The sequence below is a fragment of the Diceros bicornis genome, chromosome 2 (genome assembly GCF_020826845.1).
Source record: "Diceros bicornis minor isolate mBicDic1 chromosome 2, mDicBic1.mat.cur, whole genome shotgun sequence".
Lineage (NCBI taxonomy): Eukaryota > Metazoa > Chordata > Mammalia > Perissodactyla > Rhinocerotidae > Diceros > Diceros bicornis.
In genome coordinates, this window is record NC_080741.1 from 90,665,318 (window position 1) to 90,685,143 (window position 19,826).

The following is a 19,826-nucleotide window of genomic DNA, read 5'->3' on the forward strand; positions in this document are numbered from 1 at the left end:
TAAATGAATCGGAGAATGAAAGAAGAGCGGGAGGAGTGCGGAATAACCAAGGAGGGAGGAAGGAGACTCCCGCCCACCGGGCCCCATCCCGGGCCGGCCGCTGTCCGGGCGGCGCCCGCGCCGCGGCCCTGAGGCCCCACCCCCACGCCGCCAGCCTCCGCGGCCTTTGTGACGTCACCGCCGTTGTCGGCCGGGAGAGTGGTTGCCATGGCGACGTAAACGGAGGGCCCCGCGGCGAATGGAGCTGGGAACCGCGGCGCGGAAGCTTGTGAGCGAGCCCAGGCGCGCGGCCGGTGGGTACATTAATGTATTAAATTAGCCCTTTGCAAGGTTCCCTGCCTTATCTTTACTCGTTTCTGTACCTGCTTTATCACCTAGCGAGCCATCTAGCCATCCCCCACCCCTCTATCCCCGGTGCACCCTTGTTATGTGGCCCGAGGGCGCGTCTCCCGGGCTGGCGGTGGTTCGTGGCGGGCCCTGCTAACCTAGGCCTCCCGGACAGCCGGACTCCTCTCCGTGGGCTGTAGCAGGAATGTGGCCGGAAGCGCGCAAGCTTTGGAGTCAAGGAATGGAATGTCAAGGCTGGAATCCCAGCTATGGCCCTTCCTGGCTGTGTGACGTTGGACGCTCCGCTGAATCTCTACTTTGGTTCCTCCTCTGCAAAATGAAAACTCATTCCATGAGTAGTTAAGGACATGCCAGGCGCTTTGATGAGCGCATCTGCTACAAATCAGAAAAGACCCCTGTTCTCCTGGAGCTTACATTCTAGGGAGAAATAAGCAATAAACCGATATTTTGAAGTGGTAAATCTGGGCCGGCGGGTGGCTTGGCGGTTAAGTGCGCGTGCTCCGCTACTGGTGGCCTGGGTTAGGATCCCTGTGCGCACCAACGCAGGGCTTGTCCGGCCATGGTGAGGCGGCGTCCCACGTCCAGCAACTAGAAGGATGTGCAGCTATGACATGCAACTATCTACTGGGGCTTTGGGGGAAAAAAAAAAGGAGGAGGATTGGCAATAGATGTTAGCTCAGAGCCGGTCTTCCTCAGCAAAAAGAGGAGGATTAGCACGGATGTTAGCTCGGGGCTGATCTCCTTCACCAAAAAAAAAAAAAAAAGTGATAAATCAGATAGTGGGTAACTGCAGAGAAGAAAATGAAGTGAGATCATCTGGGAGTGGGAAGAAAGAACCCACTTTGGATGGGGTGGTGAGGGAAGGCTTCTCTGAAAGGGTGACATTTGAGCTCAGATCTGAAGGGGGAGGACTCTCCTATCCCCAGCTGGGTAGGGAAGAACATTTTTTGGCTGAGGGGGCAGCAAATGCATAAGGCGCTGAGGCAGACCAAGGTTGGCGTGTTCTAGGAACAGGAAGATTGGGCGGGGCAGCTGGAACCAAGTCAAGGAGGGGAGAGAGGATGGAGGGGGAAGTGGCAGGGAGCTGCAGGTGTTGGCCACATGGTGAGCCTCCTAAATGCCTGCTGTTCTCAGCCACCCCAGGGCGGGCGAGGGGGGCTGTGGGCCTGGGGACCATCTGGCTCAAGCACTGTGTTGCTCCGCCGGCTGGAATCTCCTTTAGCCGAGGTCAAGTTTTGCAGCAAGCCGTTGTTCCTCTGCCCAGGTGTCCAAGATATGGTCTACTGTGGTCTCCAAGGACGTGACGTACCACAGTCAGTACCCGGCTGGGGTGCGCTCTCAGAGATCAGAGACAGCCTTGGGAGCCTGGGACAGTGAGGGCTAAGGGTTAAGGTGGTTCTAAATCAGGCCATGAGGTTCCCTAGGAACTCTGCGTGTTAGTTTCCTGGGGCTGCTGTAACAAAGTGCCACTTCAGACTGGTGGCTTAAGTAACAGAGATTTATTGTCTCAGTTCTGGGGGCTGGAAGTCCAAGATCAAAGTGTCGCTGGCAGGGTTGGTTCCTTCTGAGGGCCGTGAGGGAGAGTATGTTCCAGCCTCCCTCCTAGCTTCTGGTGGTTTGCTGGTCATCTTTGCTGTTCCTTGGCTTGTAGAAGCATCGCCTCAATCTCTGCCTTCATCCTCACATGGCGGTCTGCCTGTGTGTGTGTGGTGTGGTGTGTGTGTGTGTGTGTGTGTGTGTTCCAAATTTCCCCTTCGTATTAAGGACAGGAGTCATATTGGATTAGGTGCTGTTGACCTTAAACAAATAGACGGCCAGTTACTTCTCCAGCAAAAATGGGTTTATTCAGGAGCAACAAAAAATTGCAGTTCGTGGTCTGCAATCCTGGCAAGCCATGTGCAAGTCCCATTCAACACGAGGAGGAGAAACTCTTTCATAGAGGGAAAAAGGAGGCTGGGAGGGCTATTGTAAACAGAGAGTGTATGGGAGGAGACTGGGGGTCCCAGATGTAGTGGTTCTTCATTGGCTGAGCTGTGACAGTCTCTCATTGGCTGAGCTTCTTGCTGATCAAGAAAAGGAAGTCTTTCTTCTTCCTGTTGGGCTCTGCCGTCTTCATAAGGTATGAGAGCTTCCCCCTTCTGGCCTCCTGATTGCATTTTTTGTTTTGTTTTGTTTTGGCGAGGAAGATTAGCCCTGAGCTAACGTCTGTTGTCAATCCTCCTCTTTTTGCTGAGGAAGACTGGCCCTGGGCTAACATCCGTGCCCATCTTCTTCCACTTTATGTGGGACGCCTGCCACAGCATGGCTTGACAAGCGGTGTGTAGGTCCACATCCAGGATCTGAACCTGTGAACCCAGGCTGCCAAAGCAGAGCACATGAACTTAACCACTACGCCACCAGGCCAGCCCCCTGACTGTGTTTTAGTGAGGTTTCTGTTTATTAATTTCCACATTTTCCCCTTTTGATTGAGATCTTTCTCTGAAAGCATCGTTGATTAACAGTCAGGTTTTTCCGGGGCCAGCCTGGTGGCGCAAGCAGTTAAGTGCATGCGCTCCGCTGCGTCGGCCCGGGGTTCGCCAGTTTGGATCCCGGGCGCGCACCGACGCACCGCTTGGCAAGCTGTGCTGTGGAGGCGTCTCATATAAAGTGGAGGAAGATGGGCATGGGTGTTAGCCCAGGGTGAGTCTTCCTCAGCAAAAAAACAGAGGAGGATTGGCAGATGTTAGCACAGTGCTGATCTCCTCACAAAAAAAAAAAAAAGAGTCAGGTTTTTCCAATTTTGTCAGCCTTGTGTCCCTCCATGCCAGGAAGGAACTTTCCTGGGTGTTGTGTCCCACTTCAGAGGGAAAGTGCACAGACTGGAAACCTATTGAGGTCACATCCCGTTTCTGGTCTCCCAACTCCAGTTTAAATGAGGTTTCTGTTTATTAATTTTCACAGCGCCCACAGTACTCCAGCATGACCTCATCTTGATTACGTCTGCAATGACCCTATTTTCAAACAAGGTTACATTCTGAGGTGCTGGGAGTTAGGATTTCAAATATTCAAAAACATTAATTTAGGGGGGACACAATTCACCCCCAACAGGCCTTGAGGAAGATATCACAGTGGAGGTGGCTTGTCTCAGCTTTCCTGCAGCCATGGCTACCGGGCGGAGCCCAGAGGAGGTGCCAGCTGGCCCCAGGCCCTTGTGTGAGACATCTCCCCCCTCTGGAGCCACGGCAGGCTGCCAGGTGCTCCCACGGCCGGCAGGGACGGAGGCTGCCAAGGCACAGCCGGAGGCCACCTGGGCTGAGGTGGGCGAATGGGCAATAGCATCCACTGTCATCTGGGGGCTCTCAGTCACCTTCAGCTTTTAATTTAATTTGTGTTTGAATAGGTGAAGTATTCCCATGGTTCAAAATTCAAAAGTGTGTTCACTTTTGGCCCTTTGTGAAGGGCCTACCCACCCCCACCCTGTCCCCGGACACCCACTGTCCCCTCCTCAGAGGTGGCCAGCATCACTAGTGTCTCATATCTCTCCAGGCCTGCTCCGTGCACATACAAGCAGATACGGGTAGATGCAATTTGTCCTTTTCTCACACAGACGGCCATACAGTGACAACACTCTGGCACCTTGCTCTTTTCCATTAACCCTCACATTGTGGAGACTATTCCTTATCAAGACAGCAAGAGTTCTCTTGCACTTTTAGTGTTTTGAGCAGAATAGTAATCCATAGTGTGGAAGTATCACAATTTATTTAACCAGGCCACTGTTAAAGGGCACTTAGCTTGTTTCAAAACAATGCGTGCTGCCATCAACAGCTGTCCCCACCACTACACTGGTGTGTTCACTCGCTCACTCTGCTCCAGAGTATACTGACAAGTGAAGAAAGGCTGAAATAGGGTTACCAAAAAAAAAAGGTTGTTTTGAAATGTTTACAGATAACACATCAACTCTAAACACACACACATACAAAACAAGGCAGCACAATTGTACTGTCACAAGACAACTGAAGAATTTGTAAACTATATGGATTCATCCTGTGGTACCAGAATTTTAGCTAGATAGGGGGTACCCTGTGACCTTCAGCATTGGGTGTATCACCTCCCTTGGAGGTGACATGCAAACAGGAGGCCTCCCTGAGCTGAGAGGCCTGGTCTGGTTTGAGGGAAGGGCTGTGTATTTGTGGGGGAACCAGGCCAGGCAAGCACAGCCGAGTGGACAGACCCAGGGCATTGGCAGGCCAGGCTGGGCAGGGGCGCCGAGGCGGGCAGGTGAGTGAAGTCGGCCTGGGTGAGGGTGCATCAAGCCAGGGACTCAAGCCAGGAGGAGTGCGAGCCCAATGTCCTGGGGTCAGCTACAGGAGCTGGGGACTAAGGTGGGGGCCAGGAAGACTGAGCCCCCCAGGGGTGAGGGGCTTGGGGACACCAAGCTCCAAGTCTGGGCCAGGTGCAGATAGGACGTCTGGACCCCAGCCCCAGCTGGAGGGCGGGGGGCAGACACACCTGGTCGAAGGTGTCGCCTCTGTGAGCCTCAGCGGCCTCATCTGTGGAATGGGAGCGATCTCTCTTCCCTGGGGTCCCTGTGAGGTGTGGGGCTTGGCACGATGCCAGCACAGCGTGAGTGCTGTCTCGTACGTGCCTTACCACAGGAGGCTTATTGATGTGCTGCTGTGTCTCCACTGCACTGTTCCCACACCCGCCACCCCACCTCTAGGGCCTGGGCTGCTCTCCCAGTGTGTGAAGCCGGAGTCGGAGGGAGACGCTGAGAGTGCAGGACGGGGGGCGGTTGGGGGTTTAGGCAAAGTCTCAGCTGGAATTTGACATCAGAGGGGTGAGCTCTGGGTTTGCTTTTTATTCACAAACACTTATTAAGTGCCAGCTGTATTCTGGGCGTTGGGGATTCAGGGGTGAGGGAAACCGATGGAGTCCTCCTCCTGGGACTTACATTGCAGCGAGGGAAGCAGGCATTGGAAAACAGTGACCGATCTATCTTACAACAGCCAAGAAGTGGGGGGAAGGAAAACAACTGAAAGCTTTGAGCTGCTGGCAGGGGGTAATTTAAACGGCAGGGGTGGTCAGGGAAGGCCTCTAGGAGGAGGTGACTTTTGATACCTATCAGTAACAATCCTGAAGAATGATAGAATGGGGGAAGAGTATTCAAGGCGGTGGGGAGGCCCAGCAAGGGCCCTGAGATGGGAATGAGCTTGGACTGTTGGAGGACGAGACAGAAGGCCAGTGTGGACCCAATGGGTAGGGCCTTGTGGGCCATGGGGAGGACTATTCAGTTTTGTTGAGATGATGGGAAGAGGTTAAGCCAGAGATTGCCCAGTTTCTGGTTTTTATGACTTTTATAACTGGGGGCTCCATTCCCTACAACACGGGCAGAGGGGCTGGTTTGCCCACAGCCTCCCTCAAGACCCCGGGCAAGGCCTCACTCTTGGTGCAGAGGACAGAGGACACTTAGTAGAGACCTTGCCCAGGCGGAGGAGCCAGGGAAAGCCCAGAGTGGGCCCCAGCGCTTCCCAGTTAGGGCTGGTGGGGGTGAGGGCTGCAGGACCTGCCCCCAGCTCTGGCCCGCATACCCTCCACACCTTGCCCAAGTGGAGAGCCAGTTCAGGGAGATCGGCCTGCAGCTGGTCCCTCCATCTCTGGGGCCCTTAACATCCAGGCCAGAACCCAGCCTGAGCCTCATGGGGGTGGGGGTGTTCGTTGAGTGGCTGAAAGTATTTCCCAAGAGGCCAGGCATGGGAGGAGGAGGAGGCTCGGAAGGTCCATCCTGCCGAAGGACCCTCTCTCGCCAGGTGCAGACATGGACCTGGAGCACACAGAGCAGGCATGCGTGCTGTCCTCAGGTCCACATTCCCCACACTGGGCATGGGGGAAGCCTGGATACAGTAGCTTAATTTGGCAATTTTAGGAAACGTGGTTTTAAGTAACCCGACCTTCATCTGGGGAGCTGCAAAATGGGGCCATCTGAAGCCCAGCCTGGTGGCTGGGTGGGAGGAGGCCACACCTACCATGTGTCAGGCACTGTGCTAGGCTGGGGGTGCAGAAGTCAGTGCAGAGGCAGTGCTCATTCTCAGAGAGTTTGGAGAGATGTAAAAAACAGCTGTCCCCTCTGTGCTTGCTCCATCCCTGCCACTCTGGCCGCCTGTGTTCCTTGGACAGGCCAGGCACACTCCCCTCAGCGTCTGGGCAAGGCTGTCCCCTCTGCCCAGAATGCTCTCCCCCTAGACTTCCCCGTGGCTGCCTCCTTCACTTCCTTCAGGAGTGCATTCACTGCCACCTTCTCACTGAGCCCCCCCCCCCCCCCCGTATGTCCACTTCACTCACTGCCCCCGCCTGCATTCCTTGTTGCTCTTCTCTGCCGGGTTTCTCCTGGACACTTGCCACCATCACCTGCCTCACCTTTCCTCACTTACCTTGCTTATCCCTCTCTCCAGGGAGAATGGCAGCTCCCCCTCTCTCCCTCCCTCACCCCTCCCAGCCTGCCTCCCCTTCTCTCCCTCCTCCTCCCTCCTGGCCTCCTACTCCCTCCCTCACCCTTCCTGCCTCCCTCTCCCTCCCTCTCCCTCCAGACCTCCCTCTCCCTCCCACTCTCTCCCTCTCCCTCCTCCTCCCCCGCCTCCATCTCCCTCCCACTTCCTCCCCTCTCCCTCCCCCTCCCTCCCTGCCTCCCTCTCCACTCCCTCCCTCTCCTTCCCTGCCTCTCCCTCCCTCCCCCTCACTCCCTACCTCCCTCTCCCTCCCCCTGCCTCCCAGCCTTCCTCTCACTCCCGCTCACTGACTCCCTCCCTTACCCTTCCTCTGCCACCCACTACCTCCCTGCCTCCCTTTCCTGCCCAGTCTCTCCCTGCCTCACTCTCACTTCCCACTCTCTCCCTGCCTCCCTCTTCCTCTCCCTCCTTCCCTGCCTCCCTCTCCCTCTCCCACCCTCCAGGCCTCCAACTCCCTCCCTCTCCCTCCCTCTCCCTGCCTTTCCCTCTGTCTGCCTCCCTCACCCTCACTCTCCCTCCCACTGCCTCCGTCTGCCTCCCTCTCCCTCCCTCTCCCTCCGTGCCCCAGTCACCCTCCCCATCCCTCCCTGCCTCCCTTTTCCTCCCCGTGCCAACCTGCCTCCCTCTCCCTCCCCCTCCCTCCGCGCCCCAGTCACCCTCCCCATCCCTCCCTGCCTCCTTCTTCCTCCCCCTCACTACCTCCAGCCCTTGCTCTCCCTGCAGCCCTCCCTCTGCCACCCTCTCCCTCTCATTCCCTCCCTGCCACCCTCTCCCTCACTGTCCCTCCCTGTGGCCCTCTCCCCCTCCCTCCCTGCCTCCCTCTCCTGCCACCTCTCTCCCTGCTCTCCCCTTTCCCCTCCCTCCCAGCCTCCCTCTCCCTGCCCCTCACTGACTCTCCCTTGCCCTCCCTCTGCCTCCCTTTCCCACCCACTCTCTCTCTACCTCCCTTTCCCACCCTGTCTCTCCCTGACTCACTCTTACTTCCCCCTCTCTCCCTGCCTTCCTCACCCTCCCTACCACCCTGCCTCCCCCTCCCTCCCTCCACCTCTCTCCCTGCCTCCCCCTCCCTCCCTCCACCTCTCTCCCTGCCTCCCTCTCCCTCCTCCACCCTCCCAGCCTCCCATTCCCTTTCTCTGCCTCCCTGCCTCCCTTGCCCTTCCTCTCCCCTCCCTGCCTCCCTCTCCCTCCCTGTCTCCCTCTCCCTCCCCGCCTCCCTCTCCCTCCCCGCCTCCCTCTCCCTCCCCGCCTCCCTCTCCCTCCCCCTCCCTCCCTGCCTCCTTCTCCCTCCCTGATTCCCTCTCCCTTCCCCTCATCCCTGTCTCCCCCTCCCTCCCTGCCACCCTCTCCCACCCTTCCTCTGTCCCCCTCCACCAGCCTCCCTGTATCCCTTTCCCTACACCTCCCTCCCTTCCTCCCTCTGCCTCCCCAACCCTACCAGCCTCCCACTCCCTCCCTCTGCCTCCAGGCCTCCCTCTCCCTCTCTCTCCCTCCCTAAGTCCCTCTCCCTCCCTCTCCCTCCCTGCCCCCCTCTCCCCCTCCCTCCCTGCCACCCTCTCCCACCCTTCCTCCCTTTCCCTCCCCCTCCTTCCCTGGCCCCTACTCCCTCCCTGTCCCTTCCTGCCCCCGTCTCCCTCCCCTCCTTACCTCCCTCCCCCTCCCTCCCTCTCCCTGCCTCCCTCTTCCTCCCCCTCACTCCCTCCCTCCCATGCCCTCCCTGCAGCCCTCCCTCTGCCTCCATCTCCCTCCCCCTCCCTCCCCACCTTCCTCACCCTCCCCCTCCCTCTCTGCCACCCTCTCCACCTCCTTCTCCCTCCCCCACCCTCCCTGCCTCCTTCTCCTTCTCCCACCCTCCTTGCCTCCCACTCCCTCTCCCTCCCCCCTGCCTCCCTCTGCCTCCCCCCCAGCCTTTCTCTCCCTCACCCTCCCCCACTGCCTCCCTCTCCCTCACCCTCCCTCCGTGCCTCCCTCTCCCTTCCCCTCTCTGCCTCCCTCTCCCTCCCTCCCCTTCTCTCCCTGCCTCCCTCCCCTCCCTCCCTCTCCCTCTGTCCCCTTCTCTCCCTGCCTCCCTCTCCCTCCTCCTCCCTCTACCTCCCCATCTCTCCCTGCCTCCCTCTCCCTTCCCCTCTCCCTGTCTCCATCTCCCTCCCTCTCCTCTCCCTCCCTCTACCTTCCTCCCTCTCCCTCTGTTCCTCCCTCTCCCTCTCTCCCTGCCTATCTCTCCCTCTCCATCCCTCCCTCCCTTCCTCTCCCTCCCTATCCCTCTCTCTGTCTCTCTCTTCCTCCCTTCCTACCTCTCCCTTTCCATCCCTCCTTCCCTCCTCTCCCTCTCTCCCTCTACCTCCCTTTCCTCTCCCTCCCTCCCTCTCTCTCCGTTCCTTCCTCTCTCCCTCCCTTCCTTCCTCTCTCCCTCCCTTCCCTTCTCACCCTCCCTACCTTCTCCTCCCTCCAGTCCTCCGGTCCTTCTTCTTCCTCCCACCCTCTCTTTTCTTCCTTCCCTCCCTCCCTCTCTTCCTCTCCCCCCCTTCCTTTCTTCATTCCTTCTTTTCTTTCATTTTTTTCCCAGTTACAACTGGTTAGATGCTGCTGGACAAAGTTCTATCATATTAAATTCGTATTGCCTCTGTGTATTCTAGCCCCTAGCCTGGGCTAGGCACATAAGCAGTGCTCAAAAAATTCTCAGACTTCATCGTGCATTCAAATTGCCTGAGAAGCTTGTCAAGATGCAGACTCTGATTCAGTAGGTCTGCGGTGGCCTGGGCTTCTTCACTTCTCCCCAATTCTGGGAGATGGTGATGCTGCTGGGAGAGCTTTTTTTTGGATCTGGAGGACCTACCTGGTCACATTTCCAGCCCAGAGAGAAAGAGGGAGCAGCTCTGAAGAGCTTGACGTCCCAGAGGTGGAGGAAATATTTTATGGAGCACCCTGGTGAAAAGTACCCAAATCCTTTGCTGGGATGGTGGCAGGGGGTCAAGGAGGCCAGACAAGGCCCCACCAAGCTGGGGAGAGGGCAGGTGGCCTGAGAAGTAGGAGACAGGAGGGTGCTGGCAGTGGGGAGGATGGGCTCACCTGGTGTGCTATTGAGGTGCTGCTTGTCAACTTAAAAAGCAAAGGTGCCTATTATTTTACCCTCAAAATGAGTATATTTGGGAATGTCGGAAAGAATTGCAACTCAGCATTTGCATGCTATGGTGAACCAAAGGCAAATCCAGAAAACAAAGGAGGGGAGCTGCTTTTATAAAGAAAAAGGGGGAGGGAGGGACTATTCTAGATGAAAGTTCATTGGGAGAAAGTAACAGTTCAGGGTGGCAACAGCTTCTCATTGGCTGAGCTGCGGTGTTTCTCTTTGGCTGGTCCGTGGCTGGCTGGGGAGAGAAATCTTCCTTTAGAGTAAAGTTGTACTTCCTGTCAGCAAGCGGCCATCTCTTCCTGTTTGGAGTGATTGACGATGTGTGATAGGACATGAGAGCTCTCCCTACAGGCCTTCCTGATCCAAGTCAGTGAAGGTTTCCCTTATTCATTTCACATTTCCCCTTTCGATCAAGCTCTTTCTGCAAACACATCACTGATCAACAGTCAGGTTCCCTGCACGCTGTGCTCTTGTCCCTCGGTGCCAGGAAGGACCTCTCCTGGTTGTCGTGTCCCTTGTTGGAGGGAAAGGGCATGGCAGTTGGAAACCATTTAGGTCACATGTGAGTAACAAGAAAGATTAAGAGGGAGAATTCTCAGGCATTTCCCACCTAAATGTAGCCAGAAAAACCTGGGACCCTGTCACTGTAGCCAAATCAATGAACACAATGACCAGGGATCAAGGAAAAGAAAAATGGTTTAACTTTGGCAGCAAAATGAGGCTGCGGTGGACGGACTCATGCCCCAAAATCCACAGTCCTCCTGAGGCATTAGGAGTTGGGGTTTTTAAAGGAAAGTCTGTGGGAAAGAATGTACCCTTGGTGACTTCTGGGCCAAGCTGGCTGTTGTCTCTATCTACAGCAGGAGGTGTAGGGCTCCATCAACCAATCTTCTCTCATCACCTGAAATTTGGCCTTGGGGAGTGGACGGCAACTGCCGCCAATTAGCGATTACAAAGTTGACAAGGTTTTAGGTGGGGGAGGGGGGCTGCTGCGGCTTTGCAGTTAGGCGTTTGTCTGTCCCTGTGATGAAGGGTGGATTCAGCCCCAGGAACCGGGAGTTGGGGAGCTTCAGCTTCTTGATAATTTCGAGATCTCAGTCTCCCTGTAACAAACCACAAGAACTCGTAATTAGCCAGAGTTTCAGTTTGTAGCCACCTGGGCTTTTAACAATTTATTACCTCCACCTGTCTTGTGGAATTCAGGGACACAAAGGATAAAACAACCAATTATCTACCTGTGAATGTAACTTAGAGAAGCAGGGAAGGGGGAAGGAGTGCTTTTTGGTTTTAACCCCATATATGCTGGGTTCAACGTGGGGGAACAGATATCAGGGCCGGCATCATAAAGTCTATATTTCTCCAAGGTGGCAGGCATTGGAGGTCATCTCAAAGTGCTGAGCCAGCATCACCTTATTGGGCACGTCATTTTTTTTCAGAGGTTTGACAGGTAATAGGTATAGAAGTTTACAACAAGTATATAGGATAAGATTAAGAGCAATACTATAAGCCCAGTCTGCAGGATGGTTCCAAACCAGGAGCCCAGACTTGAAGGTAAGCAGCTGAACAAATCAAAAGACAGTGGATTGTTAGATAAAATCTCTTGCAGCCAATGTGCTTGCTCTCTAATCCTATGTAATTGGGTCTCCATTTCCCCAGAGTTATTTAGCCATGTGCGACAGGAGGTGTTTGTTACTGCAGACACTTCTCTGCTCAGCAAGTAAGTATCTGAAACTACTCTGGCCAATGAGTTAAGCAACGGTTGTTGGGTTGCAACTGCTTTGGCTGTGGAGTCAGCCAACTCTTCTAGTGTCAGGGAGAGATTCCTGATTATTTCTTCGTTGGCACTCACTCTGATCCAAGGGAAGAAAGCTCTTCCCACAGAGGTAAATGCAGAGTCACATACGCCTCCTGGAAGTTCTCATTTACAGCAACTATGGAGATTCAATGGGAGACCAATGAGAGGCCTCTATTTGGTTATGTAGAGAGAATAGGAGAGTGAATACCGCAAGGGCACACCGTCCCTGTGTTCTCCAGCTGTCAAGGCAATGAATTGCCCAAGCATAAAGGCCATTACTGAAACCTCCACAGATGAAGACGTAACCATGGGGTGCACATAAAGCCCCCACATGAATGACATTATCTATAGACTCATTCATCGACATAGAGACACTAGCATTATACAACCAAGGCTCAGATACTGTTGTTACATACTGAGACGTTGCCTAAATACAAGGACATGTTAAGAAATATACAAACAATTCGACTCACATTGACGGTCCCACAAAATTTTTCATACAAATATTCAAAAGCTCTTGTTTTCCCCTTCCAAGGCTGGGGTTAAATCAAAGCAATACATGAGTTTAGGCGGGCTTTGCACCCTGAGTCAGTAAAAGGGGCCAGCAGAGCAATTTAGACCAACAACAGCTTCTGGAATCCCAGTGAAGTTACTTATAGGGTGAACTAAGGGGTCATTACTGTCTTGGACAGACTGAAGTTTCTAATGGCAAATCCAGCAATCAGAGAGTTTCCCCCTTTTTGCAAGGGATTGGGAAATGTAGGCAAGGGCATTGTCCTTCCAGGAAAGGGAGGGAGAAGGTAACGTAAGAAACAACAGTGGGAAGAGGGTGTACAGCCTGGTCCAGACATCCCTGGAAAGCTGTCTGCCTCAGATGTCGGCTGCTTCTCTTCCTGGTCACTTTGATTTGAGGCCTCCAGTGTTTGTTCAGGACCAGACGTCAGCTGGAGCCTTCTTCAGCTGTGACATGTGTACCCAAGGCTCGAGTCCCTGAAGTTTGGCTGCCATCTGGGTAGTGAGGAGGACCTGATACAGTCCCTTCCAAGGAGATCTCAAAAGCAGTAAAATTCAAAACATCGGTTTGGAGAGTCATAGCCAGACATTTAAGGAAACTAGAAGAATTTAGGACCAGTCCAGCTTACAGGTATAAAAACCTTAAAGACAATTAATAGGATTAGAATTCAGTATCTACAAAGGTGCAAGCATAATTTCTCTCTCCACGGTTACCTTCATTTTTATAAAAGATAATCATAGTAAAACTAACTTGTTTGTATTAAACTTGGCCTGATTATTTACATAAATGCAACAAGAACAGTGATTGACATACAAGCTCTTTTTTAAGATTGCTTTGCTGGGACCTTGTAAGCAAGGTACTAGGCTGATCTTTCAAGCAGTTCCTTAAAGCTGTCTGGTCATTTCTGAGTCTGTGTACATCTTTCTTGAATATAACATTCTAGTCAAAGCTTTGGTAATGTAGCCAGTATTTCCAATTGTGTCCTGTTACAAGGAGAACAAACTTTCATTGAACCCATGGGAAAACATATATTGTCATGAAAAGAATACTTAAGAGATCCCAAATTCTGGAGGGGTCAGGTAGAGAGAAAAAGATAAATGTTTCAACCTTTGTTGCAAAGATACACTTTACCAAATTGCTGTAAGTTATAGATAGCTTAAAGGAGAGGAGAAAAGGGGTGCTTTACATCTGGAAAATAAAACATCAAAGCAATCAGTCCTCCACCCGAGTTCCAGAACTTCCCACCCAGTTCAGTGTTATGATCTTATCAAGACCTGTATTCCAGAGTACTTGTCAAAGTCTTTTCCACGAATCTCTTTGAAAATGAAACATATTTGTAACAGCATCAGAGTAAAACAATAACTGTCTGGAACTGACAAAAGACAAAAAAGGCAATGGGTGAATGCAATTGACAAGGAAATTTAGGTATTTTTGTGACATACATTTTAGATAGTAACTAGAATTACAGGTAATAATATTATATTAGAATATGTCAGATTTTTAGGAATTTTTATGCAATTTCTAAACAGTTTTGGTAACATTCATCCATACAATATAACCTAAAAAGGTTTATTATCACTTATTTGACCATGTGCCTCATGTAATTTGACATACCAAATAAGTCTAATTAGTGTAATGTCTCTCTTTTTATAAGGAGAGGAAATAAATCCTTTGAGATGTCCTAGGTGCCCTCTGGAAAATCCCAAAGTTACATCCAGGTTGAAAATATGTGGTCTAGAATTTGAATATTTTGCGAAGCTTGTCACAAATATCAAAAGGTTTGAACACTTGACCAAATAGGATCACAGATCATTATGAAATGGCACTTAAGTATCTAGTTGACCAAAGTAACAATAACAGGTTTCAAAGGCAAATATAAAAGGTTACATGGTTGTATGCAAAACTTAACTTCTTCAATATTAAGATGACTCAGTTTTCCAAAGATCTGCTTTTTTTTGAAAAAAAAAAACTACAGGATATTATTTTGAGAAAACATAAAAATCTCTGTTTTCTAGGCATATTACTTAAAGGTAAAGAAGCTTTTACAACAGCCTAATAGCCCAAGAAAACCTTGACCTTTTAACAGAAAGGAAAGCCAAATTTTAAGTTTGCATCAGCTTATTTTGATATTATAATTCATTCATTCCAGTCTCAGCCAGTTCTGACCACTCATAAAATTCTGTTCCCAAGTTTCCTTTCCGTAAACCTTCTACAACTTTCTTTTTATGTTCAGATTCTGTCCTGTTTCTCTTTTTCCCATTCTGAAATAACCAGCCTCTCTTTAGGACAAAATTACTTTCTTTTTCCTCAACAAAATGCATTTACATTCCTCATACCTTCTTTTACCAAAACACACATCCTGCTTTCCATGCATATGGAGATGTTTTCCTTTTTATTTCTAGTAGCTTTAGTTACATATATTAGAACTCTTAACCCTTAGAATCCCTAATACCTACTAAAATCTAAGAATTAAGCAATTGTGGACTGGCAGATTTATAAGTACATTTCATAATTTCTAGGAGTACATGCCCTTTTGAATAGTGCAGTCTTTCAATGTGACACAAGACATGGTCAACAACAGACCCAAATTTATGTTTCTTTGCATCAGGAAGCCAAAAGTAGATGAACTATGTTCAGTAATTAATGTTTTAGTATTTTGCCTTGTTTAGAAAATGATCGAGGTATTCAATGACTATCTGTTCTGTAGTTTAACTTAGTATAAACTTTGATCTTATTTACATTTATTTTAATTACTTGCTTTTAACAATCATGCTTGTATTCAACATTGAATAGCCAATAGCTATTAAGTTACTTTCTTGATGACAAATTGTGAAACAGAGACAGCATGGGCCTTCTTGACTAGGAAACGCAGCAGAGAAAAAGTTGCACATTTGCATTACACCCAATACTAACAACTCTGAAGACATGCCTGTTTTTTATATACATCAACAACCTTAAGCTAGCCTTTATTTCTAAAGATTAATGCTAGATCACATAAATTTGAAAGCATTTGAGTTAGTTTCTATTATATTTCTGAGATTTAAAAATGCTTAATTTATAAGTGCTTAATTTCAAGCCAATTAAAAAGAGCTTTTTGCAAAACAATTCTAGCAATACCATCCAGAGGTAGAAAAATATCACATCTCTATAACATACACACATAGACACATAGACAGACATAAACAGAGATCTCATAGCTTTTATTTTAAAACTTTAGCTATGTCTCACGGACAATAGTATGAAACTCAAAAGAATAGTTGGATCCAAATTGTATTTCTGGCAGATGGACTTAGTTAAGGTTACTTGTTCAGATGGCCAAAGTCTTTCACTAAAGATTTTTATGTGCATGCTGTAAGGGTTCTTTTAGGGCTATTTTTGGAATCCTTTTGTCCATTATCAAAAGGCTAGGGTAATTGCTATTTAAATTTTTCTTTCTGGTTGTTTATTTGCTCCAGTTAACTTAGAAATAGTAATTAGGAGTTTAGCAATTGAACCCTCAGAGGGTCTGATTTGAAAGGCTCAGGTTTTTGCAGAGGGGAAGAGAAGATGGCATCAGAGGGGAGACTGAGATAAAGGAGTCTGGCAAGACAAATAAGATGGCAGCTGAGACAAAGAAGAAAGGGGGAGGGGAACACAAGGTTTCAGAAGCCATTTTGTTCTTCATTTTTTCAATTGTTTTGGCTAATTTAGACAAGACATCTTGTACTGAGGTGATTTTGGAGCTTTGTGTGTGTCCAGAAGCCTCCAAGTACCAATGAAAATAGACATACCATTCATTTTGCTTAATTTTAGATTTAGTTTTAAGAAAAGCTAGTTTGGGGACACAGAAAGTTCCCCATAATGGCCATTGTAATTCTGGACTACTCTTGGTCATTTTGGCCCACTTAGTTAAAAATGTGCGTGTAGGGGGCCCAAAGTTCTCAAACATAAACCTGGCTGGGGTCCCTGAAGGAGAGTTTCCCTCAGAACATTTAGATGACTGGGATCCCATTACTGAAATTTCCTCTGAAAACCCAAGAAAGTTGCTAGACTCCCAGCCCTGATGCCAAAAGAAATCTAAAAAACAAAGAAAAACTCCTGGATTCTCAGCAAGCCTAAGCCCCAAAAGGAACTGCGCTACCTTCAAAACACAACTGAATAGTCACCAAGGATGATGCCTTGAACCCAAGGACACAGCCTTGAACCAGGAGGACAAAGTTCCTCCCTTGAGAAGACAAAGCCTCTCCTGATCTGGAATAAAGTCAGAGAGCTCAAAACACAAGGAGAGCCGAGTTTGGAATCCAAGAGGAGACTCACCAAACCAAAAGCAGGTGGCAACTCACAGAAGCGATGAGCAAGGGGCTCGTGTGAGTACCTTGCTCAATTCTGGGGGTCCCTGTCTCTTGCGGGTTGCCTCCTTCAGATCCCACTTTTTTGACACCATGTATGTCAACTTAAAAAGCAAATTTGCCTGTTATTTTACCCTCAAAACAAGTTTATTCAGGAATAGCAAAAAGAATTGCAATTCGGGATGAGTGTGCTATGGTGAACCATAGGCAAATCTGGAAAACACAGGAGGAGAGCTGCTTTTATAGAGGAAAAGGGGGAGCAGGGCAGGGCTGTTCTAAAGGAAGGGCCACTGGGGGAGGTAACAGTTCAGGGCAGCAGTGCTTCTTGTTGGCTGAGCTGTGGGGTTTCTCATTGGCTGGGCTGTTGCCGGGTGGGGAGAGAAATCTTCCCTGGGTAGTAAAGTAGTTGTACTTCCTGCCAAAGACGCAAGTGTCCCTCTCTTCCTGTTTGGTGGCATTGACCATGTGTGATGGGGGGAGAGCTCCCCCTACAGGCCTTCCCGACTCCAATTTAGTTAAGGTTCCTTTTACTAATTTCACATGAGTAAGTCTCAGAGTGAAAGAGGACGATGGCTGAGAACTGGGTCCCACTGTGGTGACCCACCCCTCTTGCAGTTAGAGGCTGCAGCCCCCAGAGCACAGAGAAGGTGGCTCTGGGGAGTAGAGTGAGGAGAGATGTCCGGGTGAGGAGGACTAGGTCTGCAGGTTGGCAGGAGGCATGAGGAGTGGCTTTCTCTGAGAGCTGGTGTCTCCTCTCCTCATGGGTCCCCCATGAGCAGCAATTCCACAATGCACAGGTGATTCAGGAGGTGCCAAGGACCTTCTGATGCCAAATCTCCTGCTGCCCAGGGTGTGTGTGTGTTTTATCACTTTTTATGAGGATATTTTGCACCCAGCACACTTTTCGCTATTTCTCCTGGAAAGTTATTCTGAAAATAAGCTTACCTTTTAAAAACTTTTTAATTAAAAAAAAATTAATTTCGTTAAAGTACTAGAAGAAAACACAGGAATTTTTATTTAAATGGCTTTAACCTTCAGATGTGGAATGCTTTTCTAAGCAAGACACAAAAGCCCAAAGCATTTCACTAAGCAAATATTAAAATGTCCTGTAAGGAAAATATATGATAAGCCGTTCAAAGGTAATTGATGAATCACCTGGAGGAAGGGTATTTTCAGCAGCTCTGACAAACGAATGAGCCAGTGTCCTTTAATACATAAAGATTCTCAAGAATCATTTAAAAACTACAACATCCCAACAGAAAAATGGGCAAAGGATACCAACAGAAAGAGAAAAGCAAATGGATGATTAACACCTGAAAAGATACACAATCTCATCCATAATTAAGAAATGCAAGTTAAAACGGAGCTGCCATTTATCACCTATCAGATTGACAGTGCTCCAGGTGTGTGGGAAACAGCCCAGCTCAACGTGGTGATGGAGAGTGACCATTGCAGAAGCTTGGACATAACCTCGGGTCCACCAGGGGACCTGGCCAGGTAGTGATGAGACTCGTGTGTGAGCATGTATGGGGATTTTTTTTAAGTTTTTAAAAACTGTGGTAAAATATACATAACAAATTTTACAATTTTTTATTTTTGCGTGCAGTTCAGTGGCATTAAGTACATTCACATTGTTGTGCAACCATCAGCACCATCCATCTCTGGAACTTTTTCATCTTCCCAAACTGAAACTCTGTCCCCATGAAACACTAATTCCCCATTCCACACCCCCCCCAACCACCGGCAACCCCCATTCTTTCTGTCTCTATGAATCTGACTCCTCTAGGGGCCTCGTATAAATGGAATCATGCAGTATTTGTCCTTTCGTGACTGGCTTGTTTCACTGAGCATGATGTCCTCAAGGTTTATCTATGTTGAGCGTATAAGCAGATGCATTTTTAGTGATAAAGCAAGAAGCCTTTAAGTGTGTGTCTGCGTGAAATACCTCTGGTTAGATATACAATAATCTGTCAGTAGTGAGGCCTTCAGGTAAGGATTTCTCATCACAGCAACATGTCATATCAATGTTCATCATACAACACATCAAATCTGCATTGTTAGAAAAATTTGCTATGTATGTGCATTGCTTTTTCAATTAAGAAAAAAGTTAAATTTTATTAGGGTTTTGGCTTGTTTTGGGTTTTAGTCTTTTCAAATAGCAGTGGTATCTTCTGATTTCTATGATATTGTTAATTAAAGTTTACTACCTGGAAATTTAACCTGATAGCCACTAAGAAAGATAGTTAGAAAATAATAAAGATTTCAGCAACCTGCACTCCTGAGTTCTCCACAGGCCTCACCACTCCCTACTTCCTCCTCTCCCTTTACCATTATATATTCTGCTTGGCCCTGAAGGCATTTGAGTTTTCAGCCCCAGGCCCTGAACTTCCTGCCAGTCCCCCAGGACTCATCCTCTCTTCCTCACTCTTCCCACATCCCATCATTCATCTGCTCACCTGGCCCTTGGTATGGTATCCCCCACCTCCCAGGCCCTGACTGCCCCCTCATCATCCCAGCTCACCCTCCTCCATGCTGGTCCAGGAGAACTGGCTCCCTGAGCTGCCCACCTCAGGGCTCTCTGGCAGCCCCCATCTGCCCTCCTGGGCTGGCTGCTCTCCCAGGCTGGTGTAGACTGGAATCTTCAAGCAACAAATGATTCCTGAGTTGGGGTGGGAGGAAGTATGGGGTCAAATGCCCACTTCCGTGTGGGTATCAGTTGAAGAGAGAACAACCAGGAAATGGGGGTCTGCGTCTCCTGTTCCAGCCCTGAGGGAAGCCCTGGGAGGCCGGCAGCAAAAGGCCTGGCTGGGCAGGGCTGGGAGTCAGAGGCTTAGGGCTACGACCCCCTGTAAAATGGTCCTGCAGTGGTCTTAAGGAACAAATGGAAGGACGTGAAAGGGAAGGCACCAAACACCTTCTGTGTGCCGGGCACGTGTGCTAGGAACTTCAGTGGCCATTTTCTTGCACAGTTCTCACAACCTCCCAGCAAAGTCAGCCTGGTCATCTCAGATGTGGAAACTGAGGCTCAGAGAAGCCGAGTGTCTTACCCAGCCTGCCCAACAGGCAGGCAAGGACCTGGGACTGGAGCCCCAGTGGGTCTGGAGTCTCTCCCCAGCCTCATGCTGTGTTCACAGCTGTCCTGAGCCCAGGCGTCACTTGATGTGGCCTCACTTTTGTGTCTCCGCAGAGCACAGCCTGGAATCCATGGACAAGAGTTCTTCTTCAGTCATTG

At 49.9% G+C, this 19,826-nt stretch overlaps 1 protein-coding gene across 1 annotated transcript in view; it reads left to right on the forward strand.

Moving 5' to 3' along the window:
• Window positions 1–238: 238 nt before the first annotated feature.
• The window catches only part of CFAP100 (cilia and flagella associated protein 100), a 66,725-nt gene continuing 47,137 nt past the window's right edge, over window positions 239–19,826 (forward strand). The window contains exon 1 of the mRNA XM_058568086.1: window positions 239–293. Coding sequence (XP_058424069.1) covers window positions 239–293 — 55 coding nt within the window. The remainder of the gene's footprint in view (window positions 294–19,826) is intronic.